Source organism: Liolophura sinensis, chromosome 1 (genome assembly GCF_032854445.1).
Source record: "Liolophura sinensis isolate JHLJ2023 chromosome 1, CUHK_Ljap_v2, whole genome shotgun sequence".
In the NCBI taxonomy this organism is placed as follows: Eukaryota; Metazoa; Mollusca; class Polyplacophora; order Chitonida; family Chitonidae; genus Liolophura; species Liolophura sinensis.
Genome location: NC_088295.1, coordinates 13,163,751 through 13,181,624, shown reverse-complemented (window position 1 = coordinate 13,181,624; position 17,874 = coordinate 13,163,751). Strand labels below are relative to the sequence as shown.

General features: G+C 40.8%; 2 protein-coding genes across 2 annotated transcripts; both read left to right on the top strand.

Moving 5' to 3' along the window:
- Positions 1-643: 643 nt before the first annotated feature.
- On the top strand, positions 644-8,646 carry LOC135461415 (D-beta-hydroxybutyrate dehydrogenase, mitochondrial-like). The gene is made up of 7 exons (XM_064738505.1): positions 644-692; positions 1,562-1,789; positions 4,776-4,976; positions 5,333-5,488; positions 5,734-5,927; positions 6,083-6,319; positions 7,307-8,646. Exons 2-7 carry the CDS (start codon positions 1,567-1,569, stop codon positions 7,412-7,414), a joined length of 1,119 nt encoding a protein of 372 aa, XP_064594575.1. The 5' UTR covers positions 644-692; positions 1,562-1,566; the 3' UTR covers positions 7,415-8,646.
- Positions 8,647-9,105: 459 nt separating this feature from the next.
- Positions 9,106-15,543, top strand: LOC135464641 (D-beta-hydroxybutyrate dehydrogenase, mitochondrial-like). The gene is made up of 6 exons (XM_064742152.1): positions 9,106-9,322; positions 10,790-10,990; positions 11,328-11,480; positions 12,614-12,807; positions 13,592-13,828; positions 14,434-15,543. Exons 1-6 carry the CDS (start codon positions 9,106-9,108, stop codon positions 14,539-14,541), a joined length of 1,110 nt encoding a protein of 369 aa, XP_064598222.1. The 3' UTR covers positions 14,542-15,543.
- The last annotated feature ends 2,331 nt before the right edge of the window (positions 15,544-17,874 follow it).

Sequence of the window (17,874 nt, the reverse complement as noted above, 5' to 3'; positions counted from 1 at the left end):
AGCGCTGCATGTGGTGCCCTCCGGGCTATGAGTGCTTTCCCCAACCAGATATATATATTTACACAGGAATGATAGAGCATTCTTATATTTTACTATAGGAATTTACTATTGGAGGCCAATTTCATAATACAAGGTCTTGCAATGACATGTTTATTGTGGTAAACGTTTGTTTTTGAAACTTAATCTTACTTTTAACTTTTACGTTCAAAATTCCATTTACACTTTATAAGTTTTAGGTGACGAGAACATAAAGTTTTATAGAACAAAGCGCCGTTTATTTAAATCTCCTTGATAAGATTGGGGAAAACAGGTAGAAAAACAAATTTAAGAATACGTTCCATTTGACGGTAGGTGTATTAAATATTACCTTAATAAAATTCTTGCAAAATTGTCAGACACCGAAAGTCAGACGTCGAAATTAATTATGTAAATTTGGAAAAATTAATAATGATTTGTGTGAAATCTGCCGAATCTTTATCGAAATACCATTTAAAATCGTATATATGTGCACACCTGCATCACTAGTTGCAGAGAAAAGTGTATGTGGAGACCGGCAAAACAGAAGCACAGTGACCAAGATGCGTGGATTCAGGTCAAAGATACAGTTGTGCACAAGGAGCACTTCGGTCAGGGTGACGTCGGTAAACGTCAAAAAGGACAGGTTTGTGTCTCTCACGGGAGGTGGCTCACAGGTAAGTGTTATACTTCACCGGTAACTTAAAGATTCAACATTGTTCATACAACAGCTGTTGTGTATGTGAGAAACGGTTATGGTGCCCGGGCCTGGCTTAAACGTGAAACCTATTTGTGTAACACAACGCCAACATGTTCGTGCTGACACAAGCCTTACAGTATATGCGTGCCGGCTGTTTTGCCACTTGAAATGTGTGCTACTCGCAAGTAGGTCGGAGGACTGGAGGTCATCATTTAAACATGGGAGCTATGTTTAACATTCATATCTTGATAACATGGACCATTTGGTTGTTTCACTCTTATTTCTCATAAAAAAGTCTGTCAATAAATGACTTTGTGACACTCGACGTTAACTAAATATATTGCCTCGGAACATGAAGAACAGTTCGAATGTTGATGCTATTCATAGGGCTTATATAGGCGAGTCTCCTCAACGCCATTTGCATAATTGGGTTTACAAGTAGATTTAGGCACAGTTGGAATTCTTCAGTTTGTAGCTTTTTTTTCGAAGAAACAAATGAACTGTGACACATTTCATTCTCAAACATACTTCAGTACAGGCCTAATATAAGAGCAAGATTATAGATGTTGGGTAAAAAGTATTACGCCTTGAACATGATCTGTATATATTGACTGCGTTGGTTAGCTAAAACTGTATATTACGGTAATATACCACTAAATATAAAGTAGAAAACATTTGTATATTTTCGCTAAGAGAAAAGCGGTTTATTCCCTAATTTATGCTATCCCATTTGTCGTGAAGAAATTAAGACTCAGAATTCAAGCTTTATAGTAGACTTTTGTGCAAGAGCGATCTTAGTCTTTGTTGATGATCAGTTGATCATGTTATATAATTTCATGCCATCAGTACGTATGACGATGATGTCCGTGGGTGAGTTCCTCCGGCTCCAGGCCGTGGAGATCGCATTCTTGTCCGTGCTTGCCTTCTTGCCTTACTTCGTGGCTCTCAAGGAAGTTGGGCTTACCCTCCTCTTCATAGGCTTGTCTATTGGTGGTTACAAACTTCTGAAGAAGAAACTAATGAGACGAGTTCCTGTTGAAGGCAAGAGTGTGTTTATAACCGGCTGTGACACAGGTATGAGTTTTAGGTGGGAAGTATTGGTGCTGTGCGATGGCAGCTTAGTAATGAATGATACAGTACTATATTCTATTGTTAGAATATGCGATGGATGGAGGGGGGGGAAAGTGTGTTAGATGGACAGACGGGAATAATGTGACATGTAAATGGAGGGGAAGAAATAATGAATGACAGGGGGTTAATTCTACACTTGCAGTTGTTGGAGGGCAAGACTTAGACATTGGGGGAAGGGAAAGAGTGTGACATAAATGTGGTGCAGAATGATGTAGGATGGAGAGGAATAATTGTGACACAGGGATTGAAGGAAAGAGTGTGACACATAATGCAGGGGAAGAATGTGACACAGGAGTGGAGGGGAAGCATGGAATGGAATGGAAGAGTGCGAAACGAGGATGGAGGGGAAGAGTGTGACATCGGTATAGAGGGGAACATGGTGAGAAAAAGAATGGTGGAAAATCGTGTGACACAGGAATGCAGGGGAAGAATGTGACACAAGGATGCAGGGCAAGATTGTTTATCCAGGGGTGGAGGAGAAGGCTGTGACACATGATGGTTGGGAAGAGTATGATGCATAATACACGGAGAGAAAGCTTTCAGGGGAAAAGTGTGATACAAGGATGGAGGAACAGAGTGTGCTATAGGTATGGAGAGTGTGACACAGGTGTGGAGGGGACGAGAGTGAGACAGGGATGGAGGGGAAGAATGTGGCAAATGTATGGATGGGCAAGAGTGTGACACATGTATTGAGGGGAAGAGTGACGCGGGAATGGAGGGGAAAACTACGACTGGTATGGTGGGGAGGAGTGCGGCGTGGTAATGGAGGGAAAAGTGTGACGCAAGGACAGAGGGGAAAAGTGTGACACCGGAATGGAGGAATAGATTGTGACACAAGGATGATGGGCAAGGAGAGTAAATTAAGGATGGAGGGAAAGAGCTAGTGCGACACAGGAATGGAATGGAAGAGTGTGACACAGGTATTGAGGGGAAGAGTGACACAGGTACGGAAGGAAACAGTGTAACACAGGTATGGCGTGAAATAGTTGGACACAGAAATGAGGGTAAGAGCGTGATCCATGTATGGAGGAGAAGAGTGTGTGGAGAGAAATAGAGTGACGTAGGTATGGAGAAGAATGGTGTGACAAAGGCAACGAGGGAAGATTGTGGCAAAAGACGAGTGTATTTACACCGGGCTGTAACAAATATTATATAACATGAAAATAAACTGATGGCCAAAAGAAACTTTAAGAGTTCAAATCAATTTATTTTGCCAAAGCAAAAAAACTGGATGACTGAAGTTTAATATATTGCAAAGACCACTGATTTTAGATATTGAAAGTCTTGAGTAAGAACGGACAAAGCAGCCCTCAAGTCATTTTACAAGTGAACAAACAGAGCAGGGGTAGAAAAATAGCCATTCCATTTGGTTAACAATGGGCAGTGTATATAAAAAGTTGATTATTTTCAAAATCAGTCAATATCAAAACCAATCAATATCGTGTGTGTCCACCCCTTCCTGCAATGCATGCAAAAACTCTCCGACGCATAGAAAAAGCGATGAGATGACGTGGGATTCGTTGCCATTCATCTGGGAGATCGGACGCCAGTTCTTATCTGTTGGCGGCAAAGTGCGACCGTTGTCTTACTCGACGACAAAGGATATCCCAAAGGTGTTCTATTGGGGACATATCTGGGGAACGTGCAGGCCACGGCAAAACACTGACGTCCTTAGCTTCCAGGAAGTTCTGCACAACTGGAGCTGTATGAGATCTGGCGTTGTCATGCGGGTACAGGACACCACGTGGCTGCTGTTGAAGAATGGCAGAACAACAGGACGTAGGATTTCAGCCACGTAACGTTGAGCTGTGAGGTTCCCGTAGATGATGACCAGTGGTGTTCGTCCCTCTCCACAAATCCCACCCCACACCATCACGCCGCCGCCGCCAAACGGTACCACCTCCTGCACGCATGATGCAGCCGTTCGTTGGCCTTTTCGACGTCAAACTCGCTTTCTCGGAACAGGCAGAAGCGGCTTTCATCCGTGAATACAACATGTTGCCAGTCACATCGCTGCCAACGGCGTACAATTGGAGCCCATGGCAACCTCTGCCGACGATGTTCGGCTGTCAACAACTGTCCTCTGAATGGTCGATAGGCCCTAATTCCGCGAACCATGAGTCTCCTAGCCACGGTCTGCCGACCGACCCGGTGACCTAAGGCACTGATTGACGATGACGTCACTGTCAGGAAGCGGTTCCTCAGATATAAGGTGCGCAGGTACCCGCCTTCTCTGGGCGAAGTTACTCTAGGCCTGCCTGTTCTTGGCCTGTCCGATGTCTGCCCTGTCTGTCTGTAACGTTGCATCAAGTGTGACACAGTTACACGAGTGCAGCTGAAGGTCCTTACAATGTGGGCATGGTTTGCTCCCATGCATGCCATACACAGGCCCTCTCGCGTTGTTCTGGAGTCAGTTGAGGCATTACTTTAGTGGTTTTTAGTCAATATCTAAGTCCAGCACACTGTGTGTAACGTTTTTATGTACTTATTACATGTGCAGTTGCGGCCATCCACGTGATATGTCAACTGTATTCAATTTCGCACGGTGTTTTCCTACAATAATTTGGTGTTAATTTGCTGAAAAGGCTGGTTAAATTTAACTCACGGAGTTGTAAAGTTTCTTTAGGCCGCCAGTTCAACTGTCAAGGCTTCACCTTCACAGTGAATGCTCACTGATACAAAAATTCAAACATTAAATATATTCACACGCAGTAAGTCACGATTTAGCTGGTGTGGAGTTTTAACAGATTTGGGACACTAAGATGAAGTATAGTGCAGTTATATCGGAATACTTTCTCGCCCTCAAAGATCTTGTATGACATGGAGGGACATGTGGTTATTTCATTATTAATAACCATGTGGGATATTGCCAAAGAGTGTTTGTTACAAATGATGCCTCTTATTGCCCAGTAACCTGGCCCTCTTCCAGGTATTGGTAACTCTCTGGCCCGTCGGCTGGTGTCTCTGGGGTTTCGGGTGTTTGCCGGATGTTACCGCCCCGACGACGAGGAGGCCCAGGCCCTGAGGGCTTCCTGCGGAGATTCCCTACACGTTGTACCTCTTGATGTCTCCTCTGACAGCAGTGTGGCTGACGCTGTCAAGCATGTCAAGGAATACTTGAAAGATGGGGGTATGCATTTTTTTCTTTACATATAGAAAACATTATCTGTGTATTATGTTAAGCCCAAGATCCGCAATACTGATAAGAAATAAATAGAATTTTTCGACAAAATTGTATTTGTCATCTTCTGGATACGTGAAAAGTCATTAAAGTAGCTGGTACCTGTATATATATACAGTTTAGTAACACAAACAAGCAAACAATACAAGGCTCAGCAAGGTTAGACTGAGGAATGATTCATTGCATGTAGCCAGTGAAAAGAACAATTGGTGTAGAAGGAGGTTGTGAAGTTGTTGAAGGGTGGGTTGGCAGAAAAAATCATGCAATCTGTAGTCATTGATTCATGCAAGTGTTAATCTGCCCAGGATGTTTGTGGGGCGTTGTGAATAATGCTGGTCAGGACGTAAATGGCGAAGCCGAGCTCTGCACCATGGACATTTACAAACGCTACATGGACATTAACATGTTTGGAACTGTTCGAGTGACAAAGGCCTTCTTGCCCCTGATCAGGCGTTCAAAAGGTAATTGTTACAGCTAACTGTACAGACAACTAATGAGATAACGGCTATACAATTTATCAGTATAAAATTATGATATGTAGTTTGTGAAAATGTTTGTGGATATTGCATTGTTTTGTCGTCAGTAAGAAGTAATTTATGAAATTAAGGTTGTTGTCAGTTGACACATGAAGAATAAAAGATAAATGGAAATGCAGGCATCTAGCCCGTGTACTGAAAAAGACCCCATCGTTTTTTATGCTTCACAGGTCGAATTTTGAACGTGACGAGTGTTAAAGGCCGAGTTGGCACCCCACAAACGGCTGCTTACACGATGAGCAAATACGCTGGAGAGGGTTTCGCGGACGTTCTCAGGATAGAGATGAAACAATGGGGGGTCAAGGTCATTCTCATAGAACCCGGAAACTTCGGGGGAACTACATCCATTCTGAAAAATATGAATGTACGTATATTTATCATTTATTTATTTATTTATTTATTTATTTCATTGGTGTTTTTCGCCCTACTGCAGAATATTTCACTTATAGGATCGCGGCCAACATTATGTTGGGAGGAAATGTACACTTAGCGTTTATATTCTGTGCTTTCATTTGACAGAGAGAGAGGATGAAGAGGGATCTAGAAATCATGTGGGAGGAGGCGACACCGGAAGTGCAGGAGGATTATGGGAGAGACTACCATTTTGCGGTCATGTCTGGTATCTGTGAGGCCGTAGGCACGGCCCCCAACTCACTGGCTCCGGTCATTGATGCCATGGAGGATGGTCTAGTGAATGAGGCCCCTAAATCCCGATACCTCATAGGAGGAAGCAACCAGATCCTTGACGCTTACAAGGTAGGCATAAATTTATTTATTTATTTGATTGGTGTTTTACGCCGTACTCCGTATAGAATATTTCACTTATACGACAGCGTTATGGTGGGTGGAAACCGGACAGAGCCTGGGGGAAACCCACGGCCATCCGCAGGTTGCTGACAGACCTTCCCACGTACGGCTGGAGAGGAAGCCAGCATGAGCTGGACTTGAACTCACAGCGACCGCATTGGTGAGAGACTCCTGGGTCATTACGCTGCGCTGGCGCTCTAACCAACTGAGCCACGGAGGCCCCAGGTAGGCATAAACACACATAGCTCTGACAAGTATGTGTAAATAGATTCTTTATCAAACTATAGTGGGTACTATATCTGCAACAGACATGGGAAGTTAGTGAAGACTAGGGTGGTATTAACGTGTAACTTTCCACGTCACTACTTACGTCAATTCATCCATGCTTCCGTGAATGAGGCTACCCAAATATGGAATAGACGCTTTTCAGATGTAGTCTATGTGACAAAAGCATGTGACACACGGACACTGAACCCTAATCATGTTCATCTGTCTTAAAGACACCTAAAAAACACAATTTCAGTATAACAACTCGAGTGGTGTAGTGGTATAAGGACACGACAGGCTGTCTGTTGGAAGTTCGAATCCAGAGCGTTTGATGGCTACGGAAAGCCTTACAAAAATGTATGAACCGCGAATACTACGACGCGGAAATCTCGTATGTAACGGTGATATATGACAGAATCTAAAATGATAAACGTCCTATTTACGTCGTTTTCTTTGTATGCTAATTAAACATCTCTCCATTCAGATTTAACCTATGAAAAATCAGTTACAGCACGTGACTGTTTGATAAAAGTGACGTCAAAATGCACGCAGAAATCAACACGTAAATATTACCCTACTATTTACAACTCCCCACACATGTTTTATGAAAAGAGAGAACCACAAATATGCTACACTAACGACTAATTATTTACACTTGTCTGTTTGCAGACGATCGTGCTTCTGGGCGTGATTTTACCTGACGTGGTGACAGATTTCCTTATTGAACGCTTTCTCTGGTCAAAGAAGATTCGACCCATGGCTTTGAAAAGACGTTAGCAGATTTTGTGTCCAATTCAAGGTCATACAATACCTGCAGGAGACAAGAAATACGTTTTAGAGGCAATCAACAGCGTGCAGTGTTTGAAAAATGTGGTGTGAAATATATGACTCCCAGACGAATATATTCAACAGTCGGCCTATCTGGATTTAAGTGACGCCAACCTTTTCCGAGCGAGATTGAAACTGTTTCCATAATAATAATATCTTTATTTAAACATAGTGAAGCTATCAGTATGCAACTGTTCTTCATAGAAGTTTATAGATATATTATCTCAGTTTATGTGTATATGATTGGCCTCTGAATAGCGTAGACTGCCCATAATCTAACTACTACATAGCCCTTCTCTAATGAGGTACATGTAACATGTGTACTGCATTGTGATTGTGGCCTTAGATTTTGAGCTTTATCCGGTACCTTGCCGTCTCACTCTCCAACATATAAGTATGGCCCAACATATATAAGTAACATATAACTACCACCACCCCACCCCCAATTCACACACACAAGAAAAAAAATAATACTAAAAAACAAATAAAATCTACCAGATAATATGAGCAATTTCATGCAATTTTTAATGTTGATGTGTAAAATGTTGGTTGAATATATGTCTGCCATGTAAGCCATGATCGTCATTGAGAAAAATATGTTACTAGCATTTCAATGCAGCCGGAACTCCTTTGTTACTAGACTAGTCGTTTGGGAAGCTGTCGTCATATGTGTGTTATATTTAACAGAATAATCTGCTGCAATAACAGAATATATTTTAGCATCACTCAGATAACAGACTTTGTGATAAATTTAACAGATTAATTTTGTGAGTGTAGAGTTTGTATGAGCACTGAATGTTTAGTGATGATGTATCGCTGTTTGTTAAAATTTATGTTTGCAACTTACCTATTTAATTGATTAGTGTTTGACGCGCTACGCAAGAATGCTTTACTTACACTACAGCGGTCACATTGTGGGAGGAGGATACCGGCCAGACACTGAAGAATCCAGCGCGTCTCACTTGTAAATATCTGCAAGTTTCTGTTGTAAATCCACTGCCAAACCACCATGACCTGGTCTCGAACCAAAGACTCCCATTCTTTCTCATTTCTATAGCGAAACTGCGACTGTGTCCAAATGTTTGTCTCACAGATATCCAACCCTAAATCACGAAAAAATAAAATTCTGTCTAATGTATATAACTGCTTCGTTACTAAAACATTGACAGGGATATTCTTCTAATCATCACTCCTAATGGACTTTGACAACTCATTAGAAACAATTTCTTCATCGACGTGCTTTTGTTTACACCAAATCTTTCCGTTCTTTGATGGAGCTGATATAATATTTAATAATATCACAGATAATTTCAGTCGTTGATTGTACATATAAAAACTTAACATATGTACTGTATACAAGAGGATATCAACCTACGACCGTGTATTCCATTATCCTACTTTGTCCCGAAGGCGTTCATGCCTTGTTTATATATGAAAAACAGTACACACAAACTTCGTTGACATGTATAAGACATTATGTTTATATTATAATCCCGCTTGCCATACATTCACCCTTGAACTACTTTTCTGGAGAAAAGTTAATCTATTTGGGTCGTTGTTTATTTTACATAACACTGTGTCCTCGATATTTGCCGAGAGCTGAATTACCACCATTTTATGTGTCCTCCGCCCATATAGCCATGCCGTCTTCAGTGGAGTTTGTCCTGCACCAGGCCGTGGAGATTGCATTCGTCACCCTGCTCGCCTTCTTGGCGTCCTTTGTGCCTCTAAGAGCAGTCGGCTTCACCCTTCTCGCCATCGTCTTGTTAATTTGTGGTTATCGAATGTTGAAGATGGCATTGACGAAGCGAGTCTCTTTGGAGGGCAAAGGCGTCTTTATAACTGGCTGTGATACAGGTATGAATTAACACCCTATATATGTAGGCACGGTAGAGTCTGATCATTCTTTCATCGGTGCATGAGAAGTCCAGCTCATGCTGACTTCCTCTCTGGCCGTATGTGAGGTCTTGCAGCAACCTGCGGGTGGTCATGGGTTTCTCGGGCTCTGTCCGGTTTCCTCCCACCATAATGCTGGCAGCCGTCGTATAAGTGAAATATCCTTGGGTATGGCGTAAAATACCAGTCAAATACAACGAAATAAATCAGTGTCGTATCCCAGATTTCCTGAACTGTATTTTACAAACCACACTTTTTACACCGTGCCCGCTGCACTGATGTATAAAGGTTTAAAATCTAGAGAGCCGAGAACATAAATATGAGAAGCAATAAGAAAAATGTCCTTAAGCGCTTTAAGACTTTGCCAAAAAATTATCCATACAAGAGAATGTAGAACCTTCACTTGGCACTTGGCTTGAGCTGGTAAAGAAAAAGGTATCAATACTAATACTCTTGCAACAGCCAAACAAGGCCTGGTTGACCAAACCATGAAAATATTGATGACCTTCAGATAAGACACGTTGTTGTTTCTGCAGGCAATACAAGAGATAAAATAAAATTCATTGATAAAGGCTATATTATACAAAACGCTTTCAAATATGACCGTGTTAGAAACAGGGATTAGATTGAAGTCGATAGTAGTTTAGATAATTGGTGTCGCCCTTTGTCAAAAGATATTGAACTCCACCCACTATCCAGCATACCACTGATTTTTGAATAATTATTACGTCACCCGAGGCAACGGGTTCCGACATTATGCATTTGAGCATTATGAGTTAGACTGAATTCTCTCACTTCATTTTCTGTGCAAGAATTGTGTTATTATTTGTCATGAATGAAGGCAACTTTGATTTTACAGACAGTTACAGTTACAGGCAACTGGTTAAAAGACACCGACAATAAACGCTCAAATACACGTACGGTATATAGAAGGTCATACCCGCTTGAGGTTCCTTCACTCTTTAGACTAACATTCATCGCACAGACTTAACTGATAGCATTTGATCACTAATTGTTTCAGTGTTTAATAAAACTGCATTAACGTCCTCATCATTGAAATCCGTGGACTACTTATATGCTTGCAGGAACCCATACTAATTTCTTGCTTTATAAACTTTCTTGGTTCTTTGGTGGTTTGTGTTATGGGAAATAGCCTTGTCCATGTTTGTTGACGGTTGGTATACGAGTGTCCGTGTTGAGGCCTAGATCGAAAGAAGGAGTTAATTATAAGGAGACCAAGAACACTATAATCTAAAACATAAGTCTAGATTTCTACAATTTGAATACAGATAGATCAATTATATCAGATATATACCAGCACTGCATCGTCCTCTAAAATTATCATATTATATATTATGTACGGAAATACTGGTTTTAGGGTAAATGAACATTTTCATATTTACAAGTTCTAACCGTGTGTCGCTGTAGGGTTTGGGAACTCTCTAGCCCGTCGGCTGGCGTCTCTGGGGTTTCGAGTGTTTGCCGGATGTTACCGCCCCGACGACGAGGAGGCTCAGGCCCTGAAGGCTTCATGCGGAGAAGCCCTACACATCATACCACTTGATGTCTCCTCTGACAGCAGTGTGACCCACGCCGCCAAATATGTCAAGGAACATTTGGGAGAAGGGGGTATATTATTCTTTTCACGCTTGTTTCGAGCAATGTGCTGACGAGTCTGTCGAATACGTTAAACAAGAAAGTTTCCTGGTAATACTTGAAATTATCCACAGAAACAAACTCCATTAGCTCTTGTGTAGTATAAGCAAACTTGATATGTGTATATTATTATACATAACATGCAAAACGTACATGCATCCAAGTTTGACCAAAATCCAAATCCTACCCCCGGTGTCAGCAAATCTGCGATGTTTATGTATTTCGGCACGTTTTATTTTAACTGAAAACGTTGTACACGTTATGTAGTATCTTTGAATCAAATGGTTTCGATATTTTGCCTGATCCTCAGGTTTGTGGGGCGTGGTAAATAACGCAGGTCAGAACGTGTGTGGAGAGGCGGAGCTCTGTACCATGGATATGTATAAACGAATCATGGATATTAACATGTTTGGAGCCGTGCGAGTTACAAAAGCCTTTCTACCAATGATAAGACGTTCCAAAGGTAACAAACTCACATATTGCTTTACAACCCCATCATGCTGGCATTTGTTTGTTAGATTTGTGAGCTTAACCAGTCGGCCAAGACTGAAAGGCTGAAAAAGTTGATTTCATTGCATACTTTTACCCTTTGTGATAAACTTTTTTGTTATTTAATTTCGCTGAATGTATATTATGGAGTTAATTAGGTTCTTCAATTCAAGTTTCCTTCGACAAAAGTTGCCTTTACTAGTAGCAGAGCTGATACTATTTCATAGCAAAGGGTATGTTTGGTAAATGATTTGTGTGAAATATCTTCATTTACATCGAGTCCTAACAAGCAAATCTTTAGGCACTGCCAGCCGGCAGTCAATATAAACCGACTAGGGACAAGACAGGTAGTGGTGTTACGTCATTATAGACATGTATGTTTGGGGTCAACCCAGGAGAGAAGTGGTTCACGAGCGTGGACCAAGGCTCATGAATCTTTGTTGTTCTTCATCTAAGTAAAACACTAGGAGTATGTGATGCAATTATTTATTACATGTTTTAGTTTTCTTATACATGTCACACATGTAGTCGTAGACTTAAAGTTGGATGAAGGCACGTCCCCATAGGCTAAATGTACCTTACAGCCGACAGAAAGCTAGAGTCGCTCCAGCAAGAGCTGGATTCAAACAAGCAATCTCATTAGTATCAATGGTTAACGCCTTTAATTAGCCTACTTATAACCATCGCGGGGGCCTCCGTGGCTCGGTTGTTGGAGCGCGCTAGAGCAGCCTAATGACCAAGAAGCCTCACACCAATGCGGACGCTGTGAGTTCAAGTCCAGCTCATGCTGGCTTCCTCTCCGGCCGTACGTGGGAAGGTCTGCCAGCAACCTGCGGATGGTCGTGGCTTTCCCCGATGCTGTGCCCAGTTTCCTCCCTCCATACTGCTGGCCGCCGTCGTAGAAGTGATATATTCTTGGGTAGGGCGTAAAACACCAATCAAATAAATAAAATAAATATAACCATCGTCAATACTGCCGCACATTTCTAACCGAAAATAGTTCTGCCATAGGGAACTGTCTTTCTTTACGTCTTCCTGGCCGTCTATGTAAAGGTTTGATGATCTTTGATTCGGCATAACAAACGAACATATACATATGTACGACAGGTCGAATTCTAAACGTGAGCAGCGTAAATGGTCGAGTGGGTATTCCTCGGAGAGCCCCCTACACCATGAGTAAATACGCCCTAGAAGGATTCTCAGATGTTCTCAGGTTAGAGATGAGACAATGGGGGGTGAAGGTCATCCTCATAGAACCCGGGAGTTTCGGAGGATCAACAGCCATTCTGAGGAACAGTAATGTACGTGTACGCATTTTTACAGGAATTGTGTAAATGATTTAGTCATTTATTTGATTGTTCCTAAACGCCGTGCAAAATCGTTTTTGAATTGAAGATTCAACACGAAGTTACAATGCCTGAACAGATGTATTCTATTTCACCTTAAGTTCACGTGGAACATTTTGCTTGATTCTGACTTATTCATCTACCTTTTAGGGCCACTGAAGTGTGACTAATTTCTTATCAGAAAAAAACTTTTGTACCTGCTGGCATCAAAAGTATCCTTCAAGACCTTAATATCATCCGTGTGCAAAACCTCTTTCGTGACAGCGTTATGCGTGTCTTTTTTTATTTTTAATGGTACATGCAAAATATGAACAGTTTGAAAATAATGTGGCTGTTGCATTGGGCAAAAATAATCTTAAGAAAACAAGTTTTGTTTTTAAAATACAAAAATAGAGTTGCATTTTGACTTGGTGAACTTTTGTATAGGGGTATTGTTATTTTGGGGAAACGTAAACAAGAATTCAAATGTTTATGTAATGGATTTTCGAGGAATGGTTATCTCTGCGAATGTAAATTTTCGAGGAAGGTGATGTGTTTCTGAAATTTCCGAGAAACGACCATGATATCCTTACGAGGAATGCTTCGATACATTTAATACTAGTGCCCCAACTTGCCGAAATTTTGAGACATATTACACCGCGCATGTCTTCTTGTAGGAAATTGCACAGTATTCAAATTCTAGCCCATATATATATATATATATATACACATAATAAATGAAGTTGGCTTTCTTAAACAGCTGGAGAGAATAAAGAACGAAGTGAACACAATGTGGGAGGAGGCAACTGTGGAAGTCAAAGAGGATTATGGGAAAGATTATCACTTTGACGTGGTATCTTCCATAAGTCGCGCAATCGCCAAGGCTCCCAGCTCTTTTGCATCGGTCATTAATGCCATGGAGGATGCTCTATTGACAGAGGACCCTAAAACTCGCTACCTGATTGGAGGAGGCAAAGGCTTATACGATAACTTTAAGGTGAGAAGTGTTTGCATTTTAAAATATATTCCATCATATTCTTATATGGCTATACCGTGAGAAACACGACAAAACACAACTTGCATTTCTGGGAGTACAAGTTCATAAATTAAGAAATTTGTATATATTATTCGTATCATAGACTGAACAAAACTTTTATTGTATAGGGATGACTAAAAAAGGGCACGTGGAGATGTTGTGTTAGACAATATATATATATATATATATATATATATATATATATATATATATATATATATATATATATATATCAGTGCAAGCAGAGTGTACACTCTGAGAAACTGAAGACTCACTACCTGGTTAAAGGTGTCTAAGGCTTCTACGATAACTTTATGGCACGAAATTTTTGCATTTGATAAATCCATACAGTATAAATCGCCACAATAGCCTGAACAAAACTTCTTCTTTAGAGATGACCAAAGACGGGTGCTACAATTAAGCGTGAGGAAACAGAAGTGATTTAAGTATCGAAGGGAACAGCATATAATCCGCAAAAACTACACTCTGATTACATCTGTCTGTCGATCTTAGCAGAGTCTATACTTTTTGATATCTTCTGCAAATATTTTCCTCTTTTTGCTCAGGTGTCAGTGGTGCTGAGAATGATTTTACCTGATGTGTTAACAGACCTTCTGATTGACCGGTTCATCTGGAAAAGATCGCTGAGGCCGCGGCTTCTGAGAAACCAGTGATCTGAGTTTCCCTTGTAATCTAGAGGGGGGTTGGGTGTTGGGATAACCCATTCCATAGCATACGTACGTAGTACATGGGCGGGAGATTGGAAACATATCGAACATCATCTTGAACATCATCTTGAACGATCATGATCATCACTAAACGGAATTATACGGTGCATCCATGTTGTACTCTTTACTGTAAGCCTTCATGTCTACAGTGATCTACAGAAATCATTCGGGATATATTTCATCAAGAGTAAACTTTCTAACGAAAGAGATTGTTATTGTCTTGTTATATCGCTTAATTACAAATGAACAAACATTCAGGAAAATAATTAATAGAACTCCATCAGTCAAGCTCTTAACACCTAGGACATCAATGTGATGGTTAGAATGAAAATTTTTGGGCAAAGTATACGTGTATATGGGTATAAAATTGATTATTGATGTAAATTAAAATATATTGTCACAAATATGATGTCAGTGAGCATCAGCTGGTTAGCTCAGCGAAATGACCCAGGCGTCTCTCACCAATACTGTCGCTGTGAATTCAAGTCCAGCTCATTCTGGCTTCATCTCTGGCCGTACGTGTGAAGGTCCGCCAGCAACCTGCGGATGGCCGTGCGTTTCTCCCGGGCTGTGCCCGGTTTCCTCCGACCATAATGCTGGCCGCCGTCGTATAAGTGAAATATTCTTGAGTACGGCGTAAAACACCAATCAAATAAATAAATAAATGAGCATCACTGCTTATCTTAATCTATCTGGCAACATGTCTGTAATGCCTAAAATAAACAACGTTCCAAATGAGCGGCACGATGCATTTATGGTTTAAGGAGTTTGCAACAAGTAATTAAACCTTCGGATCGCCACCATGTGTTTACTTTGGTCAATTGTCGTTATTCTTCAGAATACCATCAGGTTGGTAATAAAGCGCTCACTGCTTTTACAACTTTGTCCAGTTCTTTTATATTTTTGGGATGGGGTCCAGAACGTGATTTTTCAGTTACGACAATGCGACAACATATTGCGCATCACTGCAATGTGCCGTTATAGAGCATAAGTGACATAGCCATTTTGGATACCATGGGTAATGTTCAGTATGGCATATACCAAGGGACAGTGACCGCTTTCAAAAAACTTCGTAAATCAGTTTTTCGTAACTTTTCTCGTAAATGACGTCGCCTTATGGCAATATAAGCCCCGTTCCCACTTAGACGGAAGTTACTTACGAAAAAGGCGAACACTCATGAACTAACCTTCGTAAACATTTGTGAAAAGAACCCCCAAAATGTACATCTTTACGAATGCAATGAATCTTTAAGAATGTATACGACAAGTTTAAGAAAAACACAACTTAATAACGAATTAGATACGAAATTCATAATAGTTGACACGAATGAGTTAAGAAGACTAAATTAAGATATAATACGATTAATTTGCGACAGCTTACAATATACGAATGTTTAAGAAGTATTAAAGGAGAAGAAAATTTAAATATCAAACAAATACCACTGAAAACAGTATCCATTTCCTCGCAGGTACATACTATAAAAAACTCTAATATGTACCTCAAGTTGATAAATTATCAATAAAGTCAGCGCCAAAATCCACTGTGGGCGACTCCATTTTGCCTAAGAACTAGCCCTGAAGTCTTCTGTGTTAGCAGGAGAATTGCCGTCGGTAACCGCCGAAGTGCAGTTCGTACATTTCCTGTAGCGCTCTTCTTCCCAGAGGATAGCGAACAGTACAGTTTCGTTTTCCGCTTGAGGATCGGGAAACCGGAATGTTGGACGTAGGTTCCGAGTTTACACGAACAAGCCGGCAGTTTTAACGACTGTCATTGGCTGAGAGGCAACACACCCCAGCATAAATGACAGGGTGTTAAAGATGGAGGACGTCATGGACTCGGCGATTTATTCCAGCTTTGCCGTATCTAGGCTTTACGTGTATGGAAAAATCGCAAAATTATGCAGCAGGCACCACCAGAGAGAAAAAAATGTGCTCTTTTCAGCCTATGTAGTGTCATGTTTTAAGTTTTCTTCTCCTTTAAGAATTGTTTAAGACAACTTGAGACCCAGTTAAGACACATTTACGATATGAAGCACGAAATCTAACATGCTAAATTCCGGACAAATTGAAACATACATGGTTTTGAAAGTATATAAAAGGGGTTTACTGGGCATTTCCTCCCTCATTTCCTTCTCCATCATGGGCTCAGAAGACGATTATTATCTCCCAGGAAGAAGAATATCTATTACGAGCAGCTGCCAATCTCCTGATGTGCCGAAAAATAGGGATGCCCGAAAAGAAGAAATCTTCAAATAGTTCAGTTTGGGTCAAACCCTGGCTGTTGCGTTGGCCAGATTACAGACAATATGAAAACTTAGGACATCGAGAGCTACAAAAGCTTTTTTCGTGTCACCCCTGACCCGTTCCATGAAATGATCGAACGTCTAACACCCCATCTCCAGAAGCAAGATACGTCTTGCCATTACATTGCGTTACATGGCAACTGGTCACTCATATAACAGCTTTCAGTTTGGTTTCAGGGTTGCCCTCAACACAATATGCCGTATAATTCCACAGACATGTGAATTCATTATTAGAGAGTTCATGGAAGAAATTCTCCCATTTCCAATTACACCAGAGCAGTGGAAAGATGTTGCCAAACAATTTTTAAGCAGATGGAATTTCCATAACACCATTGATGCTTTAGATGAAAAACATGTTGTCATCCGCTGTCCATTCAGTGGGGGATCATTCTGCTATAACTATAAGAACCTCCGGTCTATTGCCCTATTAGCCCTTGATGATGCCAACTGCAAATTCTTATACAATGGCTTCGGTGACCATGATAACTGCTCTGAATGGTGTATCTTCAAAGAAGGTGATGTATATGAAGCTCTGGAAGTTAAGAGGGCCGACATCCTTGGACCAGAACCATTTCCAAATGATGACCAGCCATTGCTTTATGCAATTATCGCAGACGATGCATTTGCCCTACACGCCTGCTTAATGAAGCGCTACCCAAAGCGAGGCATGGCCAAAGAAGAGCGTGTGTTCAACTACCTTCTCTCAAAAGTGCCAAGGGTGATAGAGAACTCCTTTGGCATCCTCCTCCAAAGACAATTATCAATTTATTTTCATGTATTTATTATCTGTCAAAATAAATAATTTATAAATTTATATTTAATTTTAAATTTATTTTTTGTATTTAATTATTGCTCGTGAAAAGTTATACATTATTAACGTATCTTTAACAAATAGTTATTGTAGCATTAAAACGAAAAGTGTAAATGTATTTATAAATGCATGGTATTCATTACAGATTCAGATGTATGTTAACAA

Excerpts from the sequence above, each read along its gene's own strand:
- LOC135464641 (XM_064742152.1), top strand. The coding sequence starts at position 9,106 with ATGCCGTCTTCAGTGGAGTTTGTCCTGCACCAGGCCGTGGAGATTGCA. Across the intron at positions 10,991-11,327 it reads GGAACATTTGGGAGAAGGGG|GTTTGTGGGGCGTGGTAAAT; the intron begins GTATATTATTCT and ends CCTGATCCTCAG. Across the intron at positions 11,481-12,613 it reads AATGATAAGACGTTCCAAAG|GTCGAATTCTAAACGTGAGC; the intron begins GTAACAAACTCA and ends TATGTACGACAG.
- LOC135461415 (XM_064738505.1), top strand. The coding sequence starts at position 1,567 with ATGACGATGATGTCCGTGGGTGAGTTCCTCCGGCTCCAGGCCGTGGAG. Across the intron at positions 5,489-5,733 it reads CCTGATCAGGCGTTCAAAAG|GTCGAATTTTGAACGTGACG; the intron begins GTAATTGTTACA and ends TATGCTTCACAG. Across the intron at positions 5,928-6,082 it reads CCATTCTGAAAAATATGAAT|AGAGAGAGGATGAAGAGGGA; the intron begins GTACGTATATTT and ends TTCATTTGACAG.